Source organism: Aulonocara stuartgranti, assembly GCF_965226115.1.
Source record: "Aulonocara stuartgranti genome assembly, chromosome: 9".
NCBI classification, from domain to species: domain Eukaryota; kingdom Metazoa; phylum Chordata; class Actinopteri; order Cichliformes; family Cichlidae; genus Aulonocara; species Aulonocara stuartgranti.
In genome coordinates this window covers 26999153-27020650 of record NC_138960.1, presented here as the reverse complement: position 1 = coordinate 27020650, position 21498 = coordinate 26999153, and the positions used below count along the sequence as shown (strand labels likewise).

General features: G+C 41.8%; 3 protein-coding genes across 3 annotated transcripts in view; all 3 read left to right on the top strand.

Annotated features, from left to right (window-relative positions):
* Nucleotides 1-21498, top strand: part of LOC309714561 (uncharacterized protein) — a gene marked incomplete at its 3' end in the record, with an annotated part of 172592 nt that overhangs the window by 46210 nt on the left and 104884 nt on the right. The window lies entirely within an intron of this gene.
* Nucleotides 1-21498, top strand: part of LOC309714302 (uncharacterized protein) — a 159453-nt gene that overhangs the window by 33130 nt on the left and 104825 nt on the right. The gene's annotated exons all lie outside the window — the stretch shown is intronic.
* Nucleotides 5-21498, top strand: part of jph1a (junctophilin 1a) — a 34836-nt gene continuing 13342 nt past the window's right edge. Inside the window, exons 1-3 of the mRNA XM_082546632.1 lie at nucleotides 5-386; nucleotides 507-1006; nucleotides 3144-3912. Coding sequence (XP_082402758.1) covers nucleotides 628-1006; nucleotides 3144-3912 — 1148 coding nt within the window. The 5' untranslated portion in view covers nucleotides 5-386; nucleotides 507-627. The remainder of the gene's footprint in view (nucleotides 387-506; nucleotides 1007-3143; nucleotides 3913-21498) is intronic.

Below are 21498 nucleotides of genomic sequence, written 5' to 3'. Positions count from 1 at the left end.
AGACCATCGCCTCACAAAATAGGCCATATAATAATATTATGTAATATGGGTGAGGATTGAATCATATGTGACCGAGCTTATATTTTTGTAATGGGGGCATTATGGGAAGTGATAATTGAGGAATTTAGTCTGTGTAAAGCGAGGCGGGTCTTTCAAATGTAAAGTTTGGCAGTGGCGCGTTATTTTGGCGAAGTTGAGGCGTTCGGGCGCTTTGCGGAGGGGGGAGAGGAGGAGAGTGGGAGGTCCCTGTGGCGTGACGTTGCGATTGGCCCAGCGCCTTTCTTCAACAGGGGCTCGGTACATCTCTCTCTCTCTCCCTCCTTTGATCAGTGGGTGAGAGGGGGGAGACGAGCAACACACAGCGGAGAGTCCAGCGTGCGCCTCCGGTAAATGACGCCCACCATTCATACCTTTACACTTACCGTTACGCATGCCTTTTGTATTACATGTCAGTGTCTGGAAGCGCCAGTCCACCATCCTCACCTTCCTATTTTTTGCTCTTGTAGTCATCATCTTGTTGGCTCATCCTTTCATCACACCACCGGTCCTGGATCCTCCAGCCCAGGTCCTGGAGAATCCTGAGTCTGCAGCAGCGCACCATCTGCTTTATTTCCAGTCTATATCTGAATGACGGGCGGAAGGTTTGACTTCGACGATGGTGGCACATACTGCGGGGGGTGGGAGGATGGCAAAGCCCACGGACATGGGATCTGCACCGGACCCAAGGGCCAAGGCGAGTACGCCGGGTCCTGGTCGCACGGCTTTGAAATAGTTGGCGTGTACACCTGGCCCAGCGGGAATACCTACAAGGGTTACTGGTCCCAGGGGAAGCGCCATGGGCTGGGTGTGGAGAATAAAGGAAAGTGGATCTATCGAGGAGAGTGGAGTCATGGTTTTAAGGGTCGGTACGGCGTCCGGCAAAGCCACAACACACCTGCTAGATACGACGGGACCTGGAGCAACGGTCTACAGGATGGATATGGGATCGAAACCTATGGAGATGGCGGTAAGGCACCAGGTTTTAATAGATATGGCACATCGCTTGTTTAGCGTGCATGTCGCTTTAACGGCGGTGAGTGGTAATGTGTTATGTAGCTCGTGTGTAGGATGCTCAGACTCAAACTGAGGAAGGCTCACTGTAACACACCAGCGCGTGAATCTCCATCTGATATGAGCTGAGTATAAACTGAGATTGCGCACTGCGCATCGTGGTCAGTCACCTCGTCGTTTACCCAGCATAACTGACTCTTTACCCCGGTGGTAACGTTAACTTTTCGAATACCGTTTAAGATCACGGTTCCTATTTTATTCCAAGGGACATCTCTTTTGGCAACTACCGGTTGCTCCTCATATGACAGTGGGAGGAGAGTGACTGCTCCTCACTGGAAACATGCCTCCCGGAGAAGGAGTTTGGAAAGCAAATCAGTCCATTTAAAGTCAATTAAAGACTCAAACTCAAATCACTTGCTTCACTGTCATTTTCTCCCTTTGAACCTTAACTATAAAAACACATGTCCTGAAGGGTGCACATGCTCCCGTTTTAAATGAAGTGTAATGTGTATAAAGCACGAGAAGGTGCTCATTTTTGGTAGCATTTAAAGTTATTCTTCATGTGTCTAGACTAAAGAACTCACACATCTGTAGTGGAAAGAGCTAAGTCCCACACAGGACTTGTACTTGCTGAAAATGAGAGGTCAGTCATCTCACTAATCATTGGTGTGTTCACAGATTGCGTTTATGTAAGGACCTGTGTCTGATGAGGGAGACAAGATCGCAGGAAGCCTAAAAAACAAGCGCTTGCCTGTTGTTCAGGCCTCTCCTGTTATAAAACAAGCAAGTCTTTGGGTGATTTGTGAGCATCATCCTCCCCTAATGGAGGCCTTATGGTGCAGAATAAATGCCTCACATATGATGTTACAGAGGGCTGGGCTTTGGGAATCAGCTGATCCTAGAGGATCTACAGAACATCTGGCTGTCTGACTCCGCAACATCCTGATAACTTGATCTGCAGGGTCACCAAATTGAACTGCAGCACAGAGCCAGCCTGTTAATCTCACCCTGTTTATCCATCTAAATTCCTCCCCTGACTAGTATATCATTTTCTGTTAGAATCTGACTGTTATGGCTTATTTCATTGCATTGGTGAATGAGATTCAGGCACTGGATTAACAAGCCTTTCTTATTATTAGGCTTAGGATTGTAATATGACACTTTGAAGAAGCAACAGTAGGGTAGGCCGACAACCTGCTCATTGGGCTCAGCAGCACCAAATGGGATTAATGAAGTATTCTCCTCATTATGTGACTCATAGCAATTCCCTGTCGTCACAGACAAACGGATGGTGGTGAATGTGCCTACTGTCAGTGGGGGAGTTAGTAGCTGCCTGAAAATAGGCCCCTGGCTAAGTGATTCACATTCATCCCAAGCGATCTTTAGTATCTGTACCTTAATCAAATCTCTGTGATTGGGTTAGCTATGCTCACAGTCCCATATCTGAGTGGAAGGAGAAAAAACATTTCATTAGCTGACATACGCCTGCACCAACAAAGCAAGGCTTCAAGGTCTTGTTGCTGATATAGAAAGTTACTGGTCAACAACACGCAGGTTGTGCATGAGGAGCACAGAGGAGCTTTCTTCTGACCATGAGTAGCCTATTAAAAATTTTTTACCCTGCTTTGGCTTTAAAGTTGTTGTAAAACGAAATGAGCTTTTCAGGCATGTATATAATCACAGATTATCATCGGTTTTATTGCAAGCAATAGAAAATGGACATAACCAGCTTGTTGTCACCCCACTGGTTTGTGGAGGTTATCATCTAATGTTAGTGTTAGTTAGCCAGCTTGGTTAGCAAATTAAATATAGGCAAACTGAAGTATTAGCTGAAAACACATTGCGCATGGGGCAAACTTTGAAGATGACAACACAATGCTCTAATCAAATTTAGGGATATTTATAGTAAATGCATGTCGTTGCTATACTTGTGCCCTATTGACCAGTCACAACTTACCAATGACAAGGTCACCTCAGCTTAAAGCATTATCTTATAGTTAATATTAGTTTACAAAGTCATGAAGAATTATAGGCTCGAAGTAGCGATTGAGACTAAGTGTTTACTCATTGATCTATACCTTCCTCTTACTCAGGAACTTATCAAGGCCAATGGATGGGTGGTATGCGACACGGCTATGGTGTGCGTCAGAGTGTTCCCTATGGCATGGCCACTGTCATCCGTTCTCCACTCCGTACGTCTATGGCCTCCCTGCGCTCTGAGCAGAGCAATGGTGCAGTGCTCCAGGACCTCTCCTCCCCAGCAGACACTCCAACGGGCAGCCGCGGTGGCTTCGTCCTCAACTTCCACTCGGACAGCGAAGTTGTCACCGGCAAGAAGAAGGGCCTGTTCCGCCGCGGCTCGCTCTTTGGCAGCCTGCGACAGTTGCGCAAGTCTGACTCTCGGACCTCAATCTCCAGCAAGCGCAGCTCTGCAAGAAGTGACGCCACCATGAGCCGCATCAGTTCAAGCGATGCCAACTCTACCATATCCATCGGTGATGGCGAGCTGCCAGATGAGGACCTACCTCAGGAGGACCATGTGGACGCCACCACAACTGAGACGTACATGGGCGAGTGGAAGAATGACAAGCGCAATGGATTTGGTGTATCAGAGAGATCCAACGGGATGAAATATGAAGGAGAATGGCTTAACAATAAGCGCCATGGTTACGGGTGCACGGTTTTCCCAGACGGCACCAAAGAAGAAGGGAAGTACAAAAATAATGTGCTGGTGCGTGGAATAAGAAAGCAGTTGATTCCTCTTAAGAACCCCAAAACCAAAGAGAAGGTAGATCGGGCTGTGGAGGGGGCACAGAGGGCTGCAGCCATTGCGAGGAGTAAAGTGGAAATAGCAGCATCCAGGTACTGTGTTTATGTGTGGGTGGATGTTCATTCATGCTCCTGCATGTACCTGTGGGTGTATACTGTGTAAATACAAAAAAAAAGCCCACACAGGATGAAAATCCTCAGGCATTTATTTTCACCACTGAGGAGTCACAGCAGTGTCCTGTTTGACAAATATCTCCTGGTCTGATTGAAGGTTCAGTCTTGTATAAGTGAAGTCCCATGACAACAGCTCCGACCTTTATGCAACATCAACAGTCGAGGCTTTTGTGTTGCCAGTGTGATCATCCCTGGAAAAGGTTCTGTTTCTATTCTCTGCCCGTGTCTTTCATTCCTAGGGAGAGGGGTCAGGCATCTTGCACGCGTGTCTTTGTGTGTGTGTGTATTTGCGTTGTAGCCGAGTGTCTGTGAGTTCATGTGCGTGAGCTTTATAGCCATACCTGCTCCTATGCCAAGCTCATCTTGTGCGCCCAGTACCAATACCTGCTCCCACTGCCAAGCATTGCTCTGATGTGGCATCTGCTCTTTAACAGGTGGATGAGATGTGACCTTTTCATTTAAAGCCTCCCTCCTACTGGGACACAGTTCAGGGTATGCGGCATCGCTTTGACATCCTCTGGTTTCATTGCATCAGGGAATTATTAGACTGAAGACTGAGGGGATGTGTACAAGCTGTGAAAAGGTCTCTCTGCAATCAACCATGTTTTGATTTCTCCCTCCCCCACTCTTCCCCACCACTCAACCCCTTTTCAAGTCGTGTGCATGAATTTGCATCCCTGAAAACACATCAACAAGCATTTTAAAAACTTAAAAGCACATGTGTGTTTCTTAGTTCACAGCATAATGAACCATCATTTGACTTTTACCTTGATGTACCAGTCAGTTCAGTTGTGAGGGTTTTTTCCTGCTGGGCACAGGTTCACAATTTTGCAGATTTTATGTTTTAGGTGATTAAATAAGTTTAAAATGCCCATGTTTTATAAATACGCTAACTACAAAGTAGCAGTAGAGGGTGTGGGGAATGTAATTTTTATTTGGATATAAAGTAAAATATTAGATAACCTATTACTCCTGTTTATCCATGAACATTTCCATTGGATTTCATGGGCTAGAACCCCTCCACAGGGATTGCTTTCCAGTTTAAAACACCTGTTGGCATTGGGCTAATAAGCATTTTTTTAACTTACTAATCTATTAAAAATAATTTCACCTGAAGGTTGCCTGACTCCCACAGCGTGTGTTGAGGTTTACTCGTGTTTGGCTTTTTGTTTCTATCTCCCCTCCCTCTTCTTTGTCTTGCCTCCTACACCAACGAGACTCTTTTGCTTTTACCGGGTCGTTTCCACAGCTACTGCTGTGCTCCAGCGTCTACCAGATTGGTGTTCAAAGCTACTGACCAGAGAAAACAAAAGCACTGTACTCATCTCGTTTTGGTTGCAGAATCAGATCTTCCTTCTTATTTCATTAACGTGAGCTTATTATGCTCATGAGCTTCACATTTTTATTCTTGGACTGAAACCTTTGTTAACTACCTTCAGTCATCTCTTAAATCATATAAGAATACATTATTTCTTTGACTTAACTAACATTAATAAACACACTCCCAGATTCCTTAATCCTGCTCAGTCTGGATTCCCAGCCACTTCCTCTGCGATACACAAATTCCTACATTTCTTTGTCTACAACATCAGTGGTATCAGATTGGACTTCAGCCCTGGAAATGATCTTTTTTCACCAAGCTAGTCATCCTGCTCAGTTTTCTGAGTTTCTGAGCTAGCCTCTCATTTCCTTGCTTCCATTCATTGCCTTCCAGTGAAATCCACAGGTGTTCATTTTAATATTTTAGAAATCATGCAAAAACCCGTGCAATTCCTTTCCAGTGCTATAACAGAATTGCCAAGATGTTATTCCAGCCGTCGGTCTAATCAATCATCTAATCAAGCATTTTTTTTTAACTGTTCAACACTCCTATTTTAAAACCAGAAGCAGCCACACATTTGGCGTTGTAGCAGCAGCCTTCCTCAGCTCATCAGTGAACTAAATCAGTGGTTCATTTTGTGTGTCTAGTGAAAACTCATTTTTATAGCTGTGGCTATGGCTCACACTAGCGCTTGCATGAGCTGTGTAGTGGGATATCCATGCTTCGCTTTAATGTGTGTATTTTGAGAAAAAGCTCTTTGTAGCACTGTGTTTATTAAATCATTAATTATTGTTTTTACCTTTTACTGAGCCTTGTCTTACAAAAGGACTTCCTGATTGGCTATCCCTTACAAATAGAAGGTTTGAACTCCAGTTGCCTTTGGCTTTTGTGCGAGATGACCCCATCAGTGACATCCTCTCTCTGTGAAGACCAACATGACCTCCCATAAAAGTAGAGACTGACTAAACGACACAGGAACACGGCCACGATTAAAGCCCGACAATTAATCTGGATAAAGATAAATGTTTTTAACATGTTGGGCTGCTCTACAACTATACAGTATTAAACTGTCACCATTCCTTGACGATTTACAAACATATTCATCATTTCAACATTTTGTGGACTAAATGAATAATCATCAAAAGCTTGTTTTTTAACCAGGAAAAAATTCAATCTTAAGGTTAAAGGTAGAACATTGCTACTCAAATGTGAACCCAGTCTATGAGCAGCTATTGTTTTTTCCAATACAATAGATCATCTCCTGCGAACAGGAAGGGAAGATGCTTTATTGTGCTGTTTTCAAGGATATAGAATGCAGAGTACATTAGTTGGATTGAACATACTTTATTTTGAAACTGTGGATATTTGTTAATATGGGACTTCCATCTATGTAAGTGACAGCCAATAAGACTGGGCTTAACCTACAGTGAAAAGATAAAAAAAAAAAGGGATAATGTTTTGATAAGAATGAGCCATCTGAGCTCCTGTCCTGTTGCGCATTAGAGCAACAATTTACACAAGGAAGCACATGACCTAATTCATAGCAATAAAGCAACAAGAGCAAAAGCATTCGAGCTTATGCAAAGCGTTTACGGCAGTCAACGAGGTCCCCTGAAGTAAGCGATCAAATTACTGGATGCCATGTGCCACTACTTCATGTGCAGCTGGAAATCTCAAAGCAGGTTCCTCTGTGGCCTGGTTGGCATCTGGATTTTTTTTTCTCTTTCTTTTTAAAAGTGCAGTTGTGTTATAAAGAGCCAGAATGGCAGACTGTCACTGTTGCGAGCAGGTTATGTAAGTATCGTTATACAGTACAGTGCCGGGCAAAAGATGCACTCATATCGATCCACTTCCAGTCACATGATTCTCTGTCTTTGAATGTGGAGTGTACCCAGCGGATCCACAGGGAATGGGGGGGAGATGGGCTCGTAGAGGATACAGGGAGTGAAATGGATGGAAACGAGAAAGCCGGGGATAGATGTTGATTGAATGAAATCAGAAGTGCAGCACATTTGCTGAGCAAGAGGTTTCTGAAGAGTCTGGAGTGGACAGAAATGAAGGGAGAGTATAATAAAAAGGGCATAGAGAGGACACACCGGCCTCTCCCCTGTGGATTACTGTACAGAAGAGCTATCCCATCAGCCTCTGGGGTGGAGCCAATGACCTCATGCTCGTGATCAGCCAGTCGATAGAGAGCTAGTGCGATGTGGTAGAGTGGAGTGGAGTTCTGTGTCTCTCATTCACAGTTGTCATTTGCCCTTATCTGTGTAAAGTGACCTTCTGTACACACACAGCTCTTTCAGTGTGTCCACGCATATATGTGTGTGTTTGTTTGAGTGGTGTGGTGTGGTTGTATCAGGCCTGTGAACTGAGATAAGTGACTCTATGTGCCACTGAAGAGTTTACCGAGTCATGATGCTTCTCCCATAAATTGTTTTTTTGTTACAGATCAGCAGTTTGGGAACTCAGCAGTTTGTCAGTATATCCACAGAGCAGTCCACCCTGATTACACATCCCTGGCTAAACTGTTACTCTGTAGGCTATCTAATAAAAGCAGAGATGTTAAATTGACCTTACAAAAGCTGCTAAGCACAGAAATTCAATAATGCTTGCATATTAGTTTAATTTGGCTTACTGCCTCTGTAATGCTAAGAATGAGAAATACGAGCAAAACCACAGTGCATTCATAGAGACCTACATTGTGTGTTATGTTCAATTGCACTGTTTGCTCTGCAGGCTCCAGTAAAAGGTTAACCAACACCTTATATGTACAGATGATATTTTTATGTCTGTTTTTTCCTTCACACTGGTGAGCAAAACACTCAGACTAACTGTTTTCCACATTACAGTTTCACTTCTGACAGGGTGTTTATAGTGTCCATAGTGCTCTCAAATGCATCTATAGTTTTTCATGAAATTTAATAGACATGAGTCTGGATTTGTACTGGATGTATGGGTGACCCAGCTCTGAGATTGCTGGCAGCAGATCTTTGGATGTATATATCTTTTCTTTCCATGGGTGCAGTCGATCATCAGAACCAATAATTTAGTGGATACTGTTGGATTCAATTCAATTCAATTTTACTTATATAGCGCAAAATCACAACAACAGTTTCCTCAAGGTCCTTTATATTTTAAGGTAATTAATCTACAGTAATACAAATAACACAGAGAAAACCTCAACGATCGTATGAGCCCTTATGAGCAAACGCTTTGGCGACATTGGGAAGGAAAAACTCATTTTTAACAGGAAGAAACCTCCAGTAGAACCAGGGTCAGGGAGGAGCAGACATCTGCTACTTTTGGTTTGGGTTGAGGGGAGGAAGATGGGACAAGGACACACTGTGGAGAGTCTGATTAATCTATTGTTATATACAGTGAAAAAGATGGATGTAGCCACCATGACATCACTCATTGCCTGCTTGTATATTTCTCCTGCTGGGAGAAGCTTGGATTTGCAGTGCGTTATGGGATGAGTAGTTCCTTCAGTAATTATGTCCTCACTCTTGTATCTTTGCCGTTTTCTTGGTCATGATCCACGCAGTGCCTAATGGGATTTTTAGAAGAAGTCTTTTTACAACCACAAGGTCAGTCCCCTGGTGGCCAAGAAATAGAATGCATCTGTAAGGTAGTTCATTGGCTCCAATTTTCCTGGAAAGTGTGCCCAGCTTTGATACCATCTGAGATCATTATAGCTGTAGTCAGTAATAGTAATAGGACTTGGTATAATATAAAAACTAGCCATAATTACTATCATTGATTCAACATATTTAAAATGTTTCAGGATCATTGTGTATAATACTCCGTGGATTATTTGACTGTGCGTGTTAAACTTGCTTAGTTTGTAAAGAGATGTGAAACAGAGATAATTGATTTGTTAAAGGTGCAGTATGTAGCATGTCTTACTCCAGTAGTTGCTATTGTTTCGCAATAAACAACCACCAGCTAGTCCGGATTCCAAGTAGCGGTTGGCGATACATCGAATATACTCGATGTATGGCGAGTTTTTCACGTACGATGGTTAAAATAGCTTTATCGTAACCACTGAGTATAAATTGCCATGGCAGTATTAAGCTGTCTGCACGTTATTGACTGTGAGTTTTTTTCCTCCCACATGCTGCAAATGCATCGTTAACCCCTCCCTTGCTCCCAACGGGAAAATTTTCTACCTGGCGCCCTGAGCTGGGCATGCGTGTTTATACCCCCAGATAGGAAAACATATGGTGCCAGCGGGAGTTTCAGATGAGCGAGGGAATGAGACTTTGGTTGAGATTTCACATGGATGATGTCGAACAAAACGCGCCAATTTGCGAAACATGTTGTAAATCTATTGCTGCAAAAGGTAGCAGTCGCACAAATTTATTCCACCAGCTGAAAAGGCATCCATTGCAAAATGGAAAAAAAATATTGAATGGTTGATTATACCAGTAGAGTATACCAGTAGTAATTTAGGCAATTTTAGGCCTCCAAAACCAAAATGACATTTGGTTTTGGAGGTTATTTGATCATATCGTGGCATAAATCGTGTATTGTTATATTCCTTCCTTTCCTCATATCGCTCAGCCCTAATTCTAAGTGATGCTACTTTTATTTTTTTGCCCTTTAGACTTCTATAATTTCTGCAGTACGTGGACAGAGTAATCTGCACAACCTTAAGAATCCTGGATGTTACACTTTCTCAATATTTTCTTCTACTTGGAGCCTATCCCAGCTGTCATAGCATGAAACACAGGATACACCCTGGACAGATCGCCACTCTGTTACAGGTTGGCGATCAACTCATAACCCATTCACACCTACAGCCGATTTAGAATCACCAATTAGGTTCCTAGTTGGAGGAAGACAGCTGCTTTTCTTTTTGAGTTTATCAGTTTAGTTCATCTTTTTTAGGCCTTACATATTCTACCTTTAAGCAAAGGAGTTGAAACTAGAGCATGCTATCGAGAATGACAGACTAAAATCAGTGTACTACATATTTTTGATCAAATACATAGCAGATACAGTAGATATGCATGTGCACAGGTATCCATGTAACATCTCACCCTCTGTCCATGTATATCTCTCTCTCAAACACACACACACACACACACACACACACACACACACACACACACACACACACACACACACACACACACACACTTCTGTCTATATGCATTCATACTGGGAGCCTAACTATCGCCCCACAGGAATGCCTCACATACATACTCCAGCTCACATAAACTGCTGGACAAACACATACAGTCAGAGTACATGCAGCGTGTGCTTCTCTGCTAGTGTGTCAGCAGCGAGCACTGCCTAAATAAGGCAAGGCATCAGTTGGCTTATCAGCACCAGCCAGGAATATATACCCGTCCCAACACTGATATAGCAGCCCGCCATCTCACTCACACTATCATTTCTTCCAAATGTGTGTGTGTGCATGTGTGAGAATGCTGTATGTGTGTCCATACCATATAAATGGGATTTCAAGTAACACGTGTCTGTTTGGGCATAGAGAGATCAGATAAGACGACCATCATTTTGCTAGAGAACAAAGAAAGCGCAATGTGTACGGTGCGTTTGTGCCCCGGCCTGTTTGTTTGTCACCTGCTGTGGGATGACCTCAGCCACTCACCACCTGCCCTTTTTGTAGTGAGTTATAGATCATCCGGTGTTTCAACAAGTGAACAAAATAATCCCAACAGTCAGTACATCATGTAAGATTTCATCTTGGCTGTCCCTCAATGCTGCTTCAAATAGTCGCAGTGGTAAAGTTAGGTTGCTTCTTTTTTCCCCCCCCCTGTGTCTGCATTCGCATACATTTAATGGGGTACCGGTGCCACCCAGCTTCACACGCCTTTTAAAAAGCAAGTCAAATTTGGCTCTTTACGAAGTGACGGCGTGTACAGTAGCAACTGTAAGAATGTGAGGGGCTGCCAGCGATCCGAATCACGGGTCAGAGTAAAGCGAGCAGGATCATACATTATATTTATCCCACATTAAACCTCTCCCTCTCTTTTATTTATGGCAGTGCGATGGTGTGACGTAACACTGCGTTTTTGTTTGGTTTTTTTGCTGACAGAATCAATGCTCGTGCACTCACACACATAAAATAACCTGCCACGTGTGCCTCAGGTTATCTGCCACGTTATCATTAATGACCGGAGTCATTTCCCAGCTAGAGCTATTAAAGCTCTATAAATAATGTCGCTGAGGCAACGGCACATATATCATGACTTAGTTGAGCAAGTTTCACATGACCCACGGACCAAATCAAATTATACGGTGTAATGCAATATTTGTCTGTACTTCAACACATTACCAATATATTAAGTCACAGTAAGCGCTTCTGAAAGATGCCGGTGGATGAAAAGCATGCGAGCAGTTGAAGCAGGGGCTGAGTTTTTGTTGGCCGGACAACGTGGTTGAAATCATTATCACAGTATTAGTAAGGATATTAATATAGTGGACAATAGAGCGCTCCAGCAATTTCATTTATCAAAGTCAGTTTACTTACTTACTCAAGCTGTAAAAAAACAGCTGTTTGATGTCTTATGTGGCTCGGAGAGCTGAAAAACAATCCTGTGGATGTCATCGGGGTTATGTTGAAGTGGAGTTTGAAAGTTGTGGGTATAAGAAAGAAAAGGAAAAAAGTCAAGAGTGAGAGTTGAAAGCTTCTTTTCTCTCTCTCTCTCTCTCTACTTCCTTCTTAATATTTTTCCTCCCTGGTGGGAAACAGTAGGAAGGCGAGAAAGAACGATTTTTGGCACAAAATCAGTCCGCAGCCTCCAAGAACAGGAGTTCGTACCGTTTCCTGGCACCGTGAAGATACATCTTAACAAGAGTAGGAGGAATATGTGTAAATTAGGACTGGGATAGACTAAATTTGCTGACTTACTGTAAGAAAGCTTTGTTCCACACATAGCAGAGGCTTGTTTTGCAGGATTGGGGTGTTGGGCTGTGTCCACAGCAGTGGCGATAGGATTGGGTTTCACCTACATGCCAGAAGTGTGTGACTGTGTCTTGTAATCTCTTGGAGAATGGCACATATTTCTGCAGCTTCTGGAGGAAGACTGAGATGAGTCAGCCAGCCAGGCAAAGAGGCAGGCAGAAGAAGGGAGTCATGTGGAGGCCGTGGCTGTTAGAGGTTAACTCATGTAGCTGTTCACCTGCGGTCATTAAATATTTAAAAGTACTCCCTGTACAGCTTATTTTTCCCATTCCTCTATTTCCTGTTTAGCTGCTCCTTAATTTAGTTTGTGATGAATGTCCTAGAATACTACATTTGCTTGGTTATTAACCAGCAGATAGATGGACTGCTTCTTCATTGTGGTGCATCATCTTGTCTAATTAATAGTGTATGTAATAGAAGTTAATGAGGGTTGGAATCAGTGGAGTAGGTCAGGTTTTGTATTACACACACACAGAGAAGCAGTGTTTCTGAAAAGTGAGCAACTAAGACTTCAGAGAATGGCGCACTGTGTGTGTGCGTTAATTTAAATAAGCTTTCCTGGGAAATATGTAAATGGTATCGTATGTAAAAGCAGCATCAGTCAGCTGTGGTTTATAATTCTTTGCTAGATTTCAGGAAGGCATCCTGGAGAACTGCTGATTGAGTGTAAATTAATGTTCGTGCAACTGAGTTTAATGCACTGATTTACGGGTTAACATCACCAGCAGGGAATAAACTTAACAGCACCTCAAAATAGTATCCACAGCATGTGGACTGTGACAGTCTCTCCAGTGCATTAATAGACTTTTACTCCGAAAGTTCAATGCTTTTGCCATATTTAGCCTTGCAGTATGTACGATACAGACAGTTCTGACTGTCTCTATTGGATTTTACAGTCAGTGATATAAATCCCTGCACATACAATATTTCTTTTACTTTTTACATTAGAACACAAAACCAACAACAAAATGCAACGTTAAAAACCAGCACAAAGATACTTAAAGTGATCCTACTTTTGAAATGTGTACAGGCTACAATGCTACAGGGCTGACTGCTTATCCCTGCCTTGGTTACGAGTTGGAGATTAGGCTGTGGCTGCTGGGCTGGTGTCGGCATGCTTTCAGCTTTGTCATCACTCTGGGTTCTTCGCTAGGTTTGTGTTAGCACGCTGTCTGTGCAGATGCTTGCAAACAGCCAAAGTTTTGTTAGCAACGTAACAGTTGTTTCCGCCTTTGATGCACTTTACCATCATGTTCTAGTTTGGTTGTTTTTTTGTGCAATAAAAATAAAAGTAATGTCTATATCCCGGCTCCTGAAAAGTTTTAGTAGTTTTCCTCCTCTGCACATAAAGTGAAATCAGCTGATTGTACTTTAAGAGCTCAGGAAGAAAAAGGGATGCTTGATGATTTTTTTATTCTATCAGCCCGAGGTGCAGGTACCTGAAGAATGATTGTAACACAAGCAATTACATACTTTGCTTAATAATTTTAGTATAACACATCACATGACCGTGTTGCTGAAAAATGTAATGTGATTACAAAACACGTCACTTTGGATCACCTTAAACCGAACCCTGAGTACGAGTGCAGCCACTGATATTCTTAACGGCTTATCCATCAAGGTCGTGTGGATGTTGGAGCCTATCCCAGCTGTGATAGAGTGAGAGGCAGGGGTACAAAAGGAACGGCTGTCATCCTATTACAGGTCCATTCTGGTCATTTTCTTCAACATTTGTATGGATTTTAAAATGACATTAAAATACATTAATCCAAAGTAAGATTTTCAAATGGGTTCAGTTGGCAGTCTAGTTTCATCTTTAAGGAGCTGGAACTAGAAAACAAAAGAATCAAACATCATTTATCAAAACTGCAAGTAATTCATCAGTAGTTTGCATTAAAATTCAAATTTCTGGGAACTCAACTCATTAAGTAACAAGTCAAAGTAATTTACATTACGTTAAAATCCTTAAAATTCAGTCCCCAATTACGTGGGTATGGCTGGTATGTTTACATGCCAGACACATTTTCACATGTATTTATATTTACCCTAAAGTCGCATAAAAAACAGGAATAAATGCTTTTAATGATAAAGAATGGCAGCAACAAACATTTAACAATAATTGCAAATGCCTGTTTATCTGTGGCACCAAGAACACTACATCTGTCATTTAAGTTTGTCTGAAGCAAATCTCAAAATCTCTAAAAGCATCTTTTTGTTTTTGTACCTACAGCTAACACAGCCATGGGTCTTTAACCTCTGGATACTGATGTGCCCCACTAAATCTGTTCAGCCACTCTGATTGGCTAGCTAGGCTGCTTTCACTCCAGCTGTTCACGGATTGGATTATAGAATTATCACTTCTATTGCTGAGTAAGAGTGTTGCTTTTCCACACAGCATCTCTTCCTGAAGCATGCATCCACTGTTGTAATCACATGTAGACATGATGCTGTGTGTGTGACCATACCCATGATGCATTTCTTTTAGTAGAAGGGAGTCTATAAGGACATTTCATCTGTTTCATCGCACTCTGGGAGATGTCAACAAGTTAAAAATAAGTAGATACTGGGTATTTCATTTATTTGCAAATGTATGATGCATGTGTATCCCCTATATTAAATGACTATTAAATGATAAGATGATTTAAATTCTGTTAACTTCAATTCAATTCAGTTTTTATATATACCTCCAAATCACAACAGTTGGCTCGAGGTGCTGTATATTTTAAAGTACAAACTGCAAAGAAAACAAAGAACACCCCAACAATCATGTGACCTCTATGAGCAAGCACTTTGGCGACAGTGGGAAGGAAAAACTCCCTTTTGACAGGAAGACACTTTCAGCAGAAGCAGTCTCGGGGAGGGGTGGCCATCTGCCAAGACCAGTTGGGAAACATTTAACAGGATTTTCACAGAACAGCGTTGCAAGGGTGGGGTTATCGGGGCATGTTTGTAAGACTGCTCCATATGAGATGAATCATATCAAATCAACCTAAACTATGGCTCCAAATCCCATTCAAGAAGTCAAAGATCTTTAATTTCATTGCGCAGCTGCAAGGAGAATAGTACATTTTGCCCTTGAAGGTAGCAGATTTAAATACTTCCTGTAGGGTGACATGCTGTGTGAATTATGTGAATTAGTAGAAGCGGAGAATGAATCACATTTTTTTTCTGTACCGTCAATATGATGATTTCAGGTCTACATTTAATGAAATGTCACTGATAATGACAGAAGTGGTTGTTTAATCATTGAGATGTTTACAACTTAGCCGCCTACTTTTTCTAATCTGCGAAAAGACGGCAGCATTATCTGTTTACTACCTGGAAGTTATGGTGCTGTTCTGATATCGGTCTGGATAATTGCTACTAGTGTCCTGTGAGCTTCTTTTCATACACTAGGCATACTATTTCATGCGTGGCACGTTGATAAAATCGAATCAGTCAGCCACATGTGTTTTAATGCACTCAATTAGATGATTTAACTGATGCAGAGATTGACACGTAACATTAGCTGTTGTAGTTGCTGATAATGAGACAAGATTGCTGCAATAGGAGACTTTATGTGTCATTATCAGGGTTGGGGTTTTTTTGCACAGGTCTTCCGGCTAGTTCATGAAACAGCCAGAACATGCAGATTGCGTGAACCTTACATCACAATTTATTTAGCAGTGGGCAGATGTAACCTAATGCTAATGCTCTGCTTGGCTTTGCACTGAAAAGGAAATTGATGGGTGTGTGTGTGTATGTGTGTGTGTGCAGACAGTGGGGTGAATAGTGGCAAGAGATTGGAGGAAAGAGAGAACAGACCATAATTAAAACTATTCCTTAAGCTCAAGTGGTTGCCAGGCAATGTGACCTTTACTCGTGCAGGTTCAGCTTCGGATGTTGAGCGTCGTAGTTAAATTAGACACACCGTGGAGCAGTTGTTTGTTTGTGGGGAGGGGGGTGTTTTGTTTTTTTGTCAGCTATGTTACAAAGCTATGCATTATGCGAGTCAGTTTAAGTGCTTTTATTTCTATAGAGTTTAAAAATAGCTGTGTTGTGTCTGTTTGCACGTGCATAAACGCGTTCCCATACATTAGGCTGTGTGCTCGTTCATTTGCAGATTCATTAATACAGAGCAGATGCCTGGTTGGACAGCTCGCTCAAATGTCTCTGGTGGTTACCATGGTTACTGCCTCACCGCCGTCATCGTCATGTCAGTCATTTGATGATTTTCTTATAAATTAGCCGAGTGAAGAAGCGCCGTTAGTTTAACACAGTCATCCTCCAAGGCTTGTGCAACACGCCTGTTTCCAGTTGGAGATTTACCGTGGACTCCTATCAGCCATGTTTTCTTTAATGCAATAATGCAAGAGCAGTTTATAGTTGCCCTTTCTTTACACTTATTCCCAATAGACCTCATTAGGGCACATCTCATTAATTGGCCTTTAAGTTTTTCTTGCAGGTATAATCTGTGTTTATATGTGAGAGAGGGAGAGAGAGTAAACTGGAGTTAACGCAGTCATTTGTATGGGAGGTTGCTCGTTTTATTTAAGGTGCAGGTCAAAAGCTTTTGCGTGTATATGTTTGAATGTGTATATGATTGATGTGTATGCGTGCATAATGTTTGTATAATCGCCATGGCTTGATTTGCATGGGAGCCTTGTATGTGTGTTTACAATGTCAGTGTTGGAGCAGCTTGAATTCATGTTAAGCAACAGGAAAAACTATTCTTATCAGTTCTTATCAGTACTGATTATTCTGTAAAGGTTAATAAATATAGAATACTTTCCTTATTTTATCTCATATTATTTTAATGTGAATTTTAATGTTCAATGCACATTTGTTCTCCTTATATCTAATACAGCAACACAATTTAAATGTCAGCACTAATTCTTATACCAGAATCGTCTTTGTCCTAAATTTAAAATTGTTACACCTACTCTGTGGGACCATAGAAGGTATGTAAACTTTATTTTGTGTCTACTGTTAATTAAGGCAATTGCCTAATCAGCCACTCACATGCCAGCAACTCAGTGCATTTAGGCATTTAAACATGGACAAAATGACCCTGCTGAAGTTCAAAGTGAACATCAGAATGGGGAAAGAAGGTGATTTAAATGACTTTAAACATGGCATTGCATTTCAGAAGATGTCGATCTACTGGGAGTTTTCACACAATCCATCTCTAGGGTTTACAGAGAATGGTCTGAAAAAGACAAGATATGCAGTGAGCGTCAGTTCTCTGGGTGAAAAATGGCTTGTTGGTGTCAAAAGTCAGAGTAAAATAGCCAGAATGCTGACAGGCAGCATCTCTGAACAAACAACACTTGAAGCAGTTGGGTTACAGCAGCAGAAGAGCACACTTCTGTAAACTAAGAACAAGAAACTGAAGTTTTGATTCACACAGGCACACTGTGATTGGAAAGAAGATGACTGGAAAATCGCTGCTGATGAGTCTCGATTTTTTTTCTGCGACATTTAGAGGGTAGGGTCAGAATTTGGAATCGAAAGCATGGATTCAACTCACTCTTTATCAATGGTTCAGGCTGGTGCTGGTGCTGGTGGCGGTGTGGTATTGTGTGGGATATTTTCATGACACACTTTGGGCCTTTTAGTACGCGCCATGTCACCAAGCTCCAATCACCATTGGATCACCTTTGGATTGAATATGAAAATACCTCAAACTTTTAAATATCTAACATTTAATTGATATAGTGTAAGATAACCATTAATGAAATAGGATCTTGGTTCCATTGCTAACTTTTTCTAAGGATTGTATGTCATTCTTATATACAGGTTAGCTTGTGAGATATTTAATAACTACTTTGTCTTTTTACTGGAATTTTTTTTAAATTTGATGTCCCAGTATTTATTAGTAACTCATATTATTAGTTCCCGATCTCTTTTATGAGTTACTTGTCACTTTGTATGTATATAATATGTATAAAATAAATATTTAGGAACACATAGGTGAACTGAGTGAATCTGAATTGACATATTTGTCAAAAGTCTTTTTTTCGTCATCAAGCCTCTCATATTTTCATTGCTTATATTTGCTTTTGCTCAACTGGAAAAACAAATATAAGCTGTTTCTCTGCTGCGAATTCTTTAGCCAACATCACTCCCTCCCCCTCTGTGTCATTAGCTGTATCAGCTGTGGCCATGTTTCACCAACAGTGTTGACACAGAGCTGAGGTCTGAATCCCCGCCACTGCCCTTCACCAAAACCAGAGGGATCATCTCGGTAAGAGATTCTGTGTCTCTCTCTCAACACGCCCAAGGATTCGTAACGGCACGAAGAGCGTATCAGGCCTTCAACATATCAGAGGTCCAAACATGTACCACAGATCAGTGCCGTGTTGAGAAGAACACGATAAAATCCTGATAGATTCACATACCTGCATGTTACGCCCGTTACCCGATGAGGGTTAGGCGAGGTGGAGGGTTCACTTTATAGCTCTTGAGTAGAAAATACCAGCGGGAGATTAGGTCTGTTTGTAATCCACAGCCAAAAATGTTGGCAGAGTTTGGGGATTTTCCTGTTTAATCAAAACTGATTCTACTCATTCTTCTTCCCAGAAATGAAGTCTGTTTGGGAACAGCTTCTCAGTTTGTCTCTACCTGTTAGTTCAACCTCTATGAAAAATACAAAATCTGAGGGGGAGGAAAAAATGATGTCATGATGGCAGAAATCAGAAATTGGCAAATAGTACAGAATCATTGCTATTTTTTCCACACATATTTAACCCCATGTTTACTCGATTAATTGCAGGACTTTATTTTATATACTCCTCTTATTGTACGCATAGTCAACAGATGTTAAACATTGGTTGCCTAAACACTGTCACATGCTACCTACATATCACACCAACGGGAGCTGCTCTATCATGGAAACCCGTGTCATGAAGCTCCAGGCACACAGTTTTTTTCGCTGATGTTAATTCCAGAGGAGGTTTGAGCCTCTCCAGTCACTGAGTCTTCGTAGACGTGTATGGATAGGTCTGTGCATACTGTGGCATATCAGGGAGAACAAAGCTTTCAGTCTGACAGTGAAATAAAAACAAAGATTTCTTTATTTGTCCTTAAAAAAGAGTAACAGTACAAAAAAAAGGCAATACAAAACAGAAGAAAGGACCGAGCACAGAGCCCATCCCCTCCAAACATCAGTACAATACATGTTAGACATGAGTCAGACATGAGCGTGCATAAATATTTCCATTATACAGCAACACAGCTCTCTCTTCAGCATAATGTTAGCTTATCTCATAATAACAGCCACTCCATCTTTCCCTTTGAACCTAATTTGCAAAAGCTATTGTGTCCCCCACTGCTGCAGCCCCTGGTAATATGAGCCAAGGCCTCAGTCCGAGAATAATTCCTGAATAATTTCAGAGTCGGTTTTAGCTAACCGCTAATGGTGTTAGTCATGCTTGAGTAATCCTGAATTAGCACCAGCCGGGAATTCAATAGCAGCCTTGCATGGATATATGTGCGGGGCAAGCTAAGTGCTAATTTGTGCAGACTGTCTGTGCTGCTGCTTTGGAGTGGGGATTGTTTGGCCAAGATATAGGACAGCAGTTTCTGTTCATTTATTATATCCTTTCATGCACTGATTTGTGCACTCAGAGCAGACAAATGGAACATGACCCTTGCTTTGTAGTAGCAATAGTTTGCTCTTGGTTGTGGGCAAATAAAGAGAGTGATGGAGTTTAAAGGATAGCTGTTGTCTATCACAGACAAGGTAAAGACTAGGGTTGCCAACTCCCTGAAAAATAAATAAGGGACACCTCGTGGCCAGGGCCGGGCGACCCAGTTGTCTTCACCCTTCCCAGTGTGGTGAATTTTCTAGCTCTTTTTTTGTGTGTGAAATTATTTTTTTAACCATTTGACTTGAAGTTGATTTAAGTACATGCATATTCTATTCTTTGTGATATGAACACATGTGAAACAAATGATCATTTAGCCATTTATTTTTAGCTCAAAATGACAACATTAACACAGTAAAACAGGTCTCTTTCTTAAACAGAAGCCTGTCATGCTTAACTTTTGAGAATATAAGTAAATCTTTCTTTAAAAGAACTCTGTCCTGCTTAACTTAAAATAATAGAAAACAATAGAAAGAAAAATATTCTTGTAACAGTGCACATTTAGTGCATTTAGTACAATTGGCTTCAGTTGAGGTATTATTTCAGCTTTTCTAATGCTAATCAGCTGCTCCTGTTTGTAAACCCGCTTGTTCCCATGATTACGCATCATAACTCATCATCATTATTCATCTATGTATTACTTTTATGTATTAGTCATCTATTTGTTGTAATCATCTATCCTTGCAGTTGTTTATTACACAAAATAAATTATATTATCACACTTCTGGCCACATAGCGCTGATATTCACTGCACATGCCCATATTAACTTTTTCCAGCCAGGTGTTTTCCTTTTCCCATTCTTCCCTTTCTCTGAGGGGAACAAACATTGCTGCTCTAATGCTGGGCTCACACTGTGCGGTTTTTGGCCCATTTTGAGCCGATTTTTGAGTGATCGGACCGATTTTGGCCTTCATCGTGCATCGTGTAGTATACGTGGGGTAACGAGAAGTGATTATCACCTCACGACCAGTTCCCGATCATCAATCGCTCGTGAAGGTGTCACCACAGGCGCTCACACTGCTCACGCGCAAACACGTAAACGTCGGTGAAAAAGATGGAGCAGCACGGCTGTGCAGCGTGTGATCTGGACACAAGCGATGGAGGCACTACTTGTAGAACTTCGAAAAGGCTCGGATGAGCTTTCCAATGTGGCCTCACAAAATGATCACGACCACAACAACCGTGAAAATAGTTGGATCTACATCGCTGCTCAATCACAGCTGCCTGATCAATGTTTTTCATTAGCAATTTAGCAAAGTTGATGGTGGTGGTTTGTGTGTCTGTGTGAGTGAAAGACAGAGAGGGAGAGGGAGAGCGACAGATTTTCTGTTATAACCTTCATGTTATGGAGGCACAGTGTGAGCACTCAGGTCGCATCAGAGCATCGGGCGGTATAGTGTGAGACCCTGCATCGTGACCTACCAACTTCTAACTCCTGCGAGTCAATCGTGCAGTTTGAGCAGGAGCTGAATAACGCGACTGAAAAAATCGCACAGTGTCTGCCCAGCTTTAGGTGTACTGTCGTCCGAGACTTGCACCGCAGTGTCAGCGTTTGTTTCCCTGTTGGCCATGCTTCTTGTTGTGGTCATCTGTTGTCTTCCGGTATTTTCTCCGTAAGCGA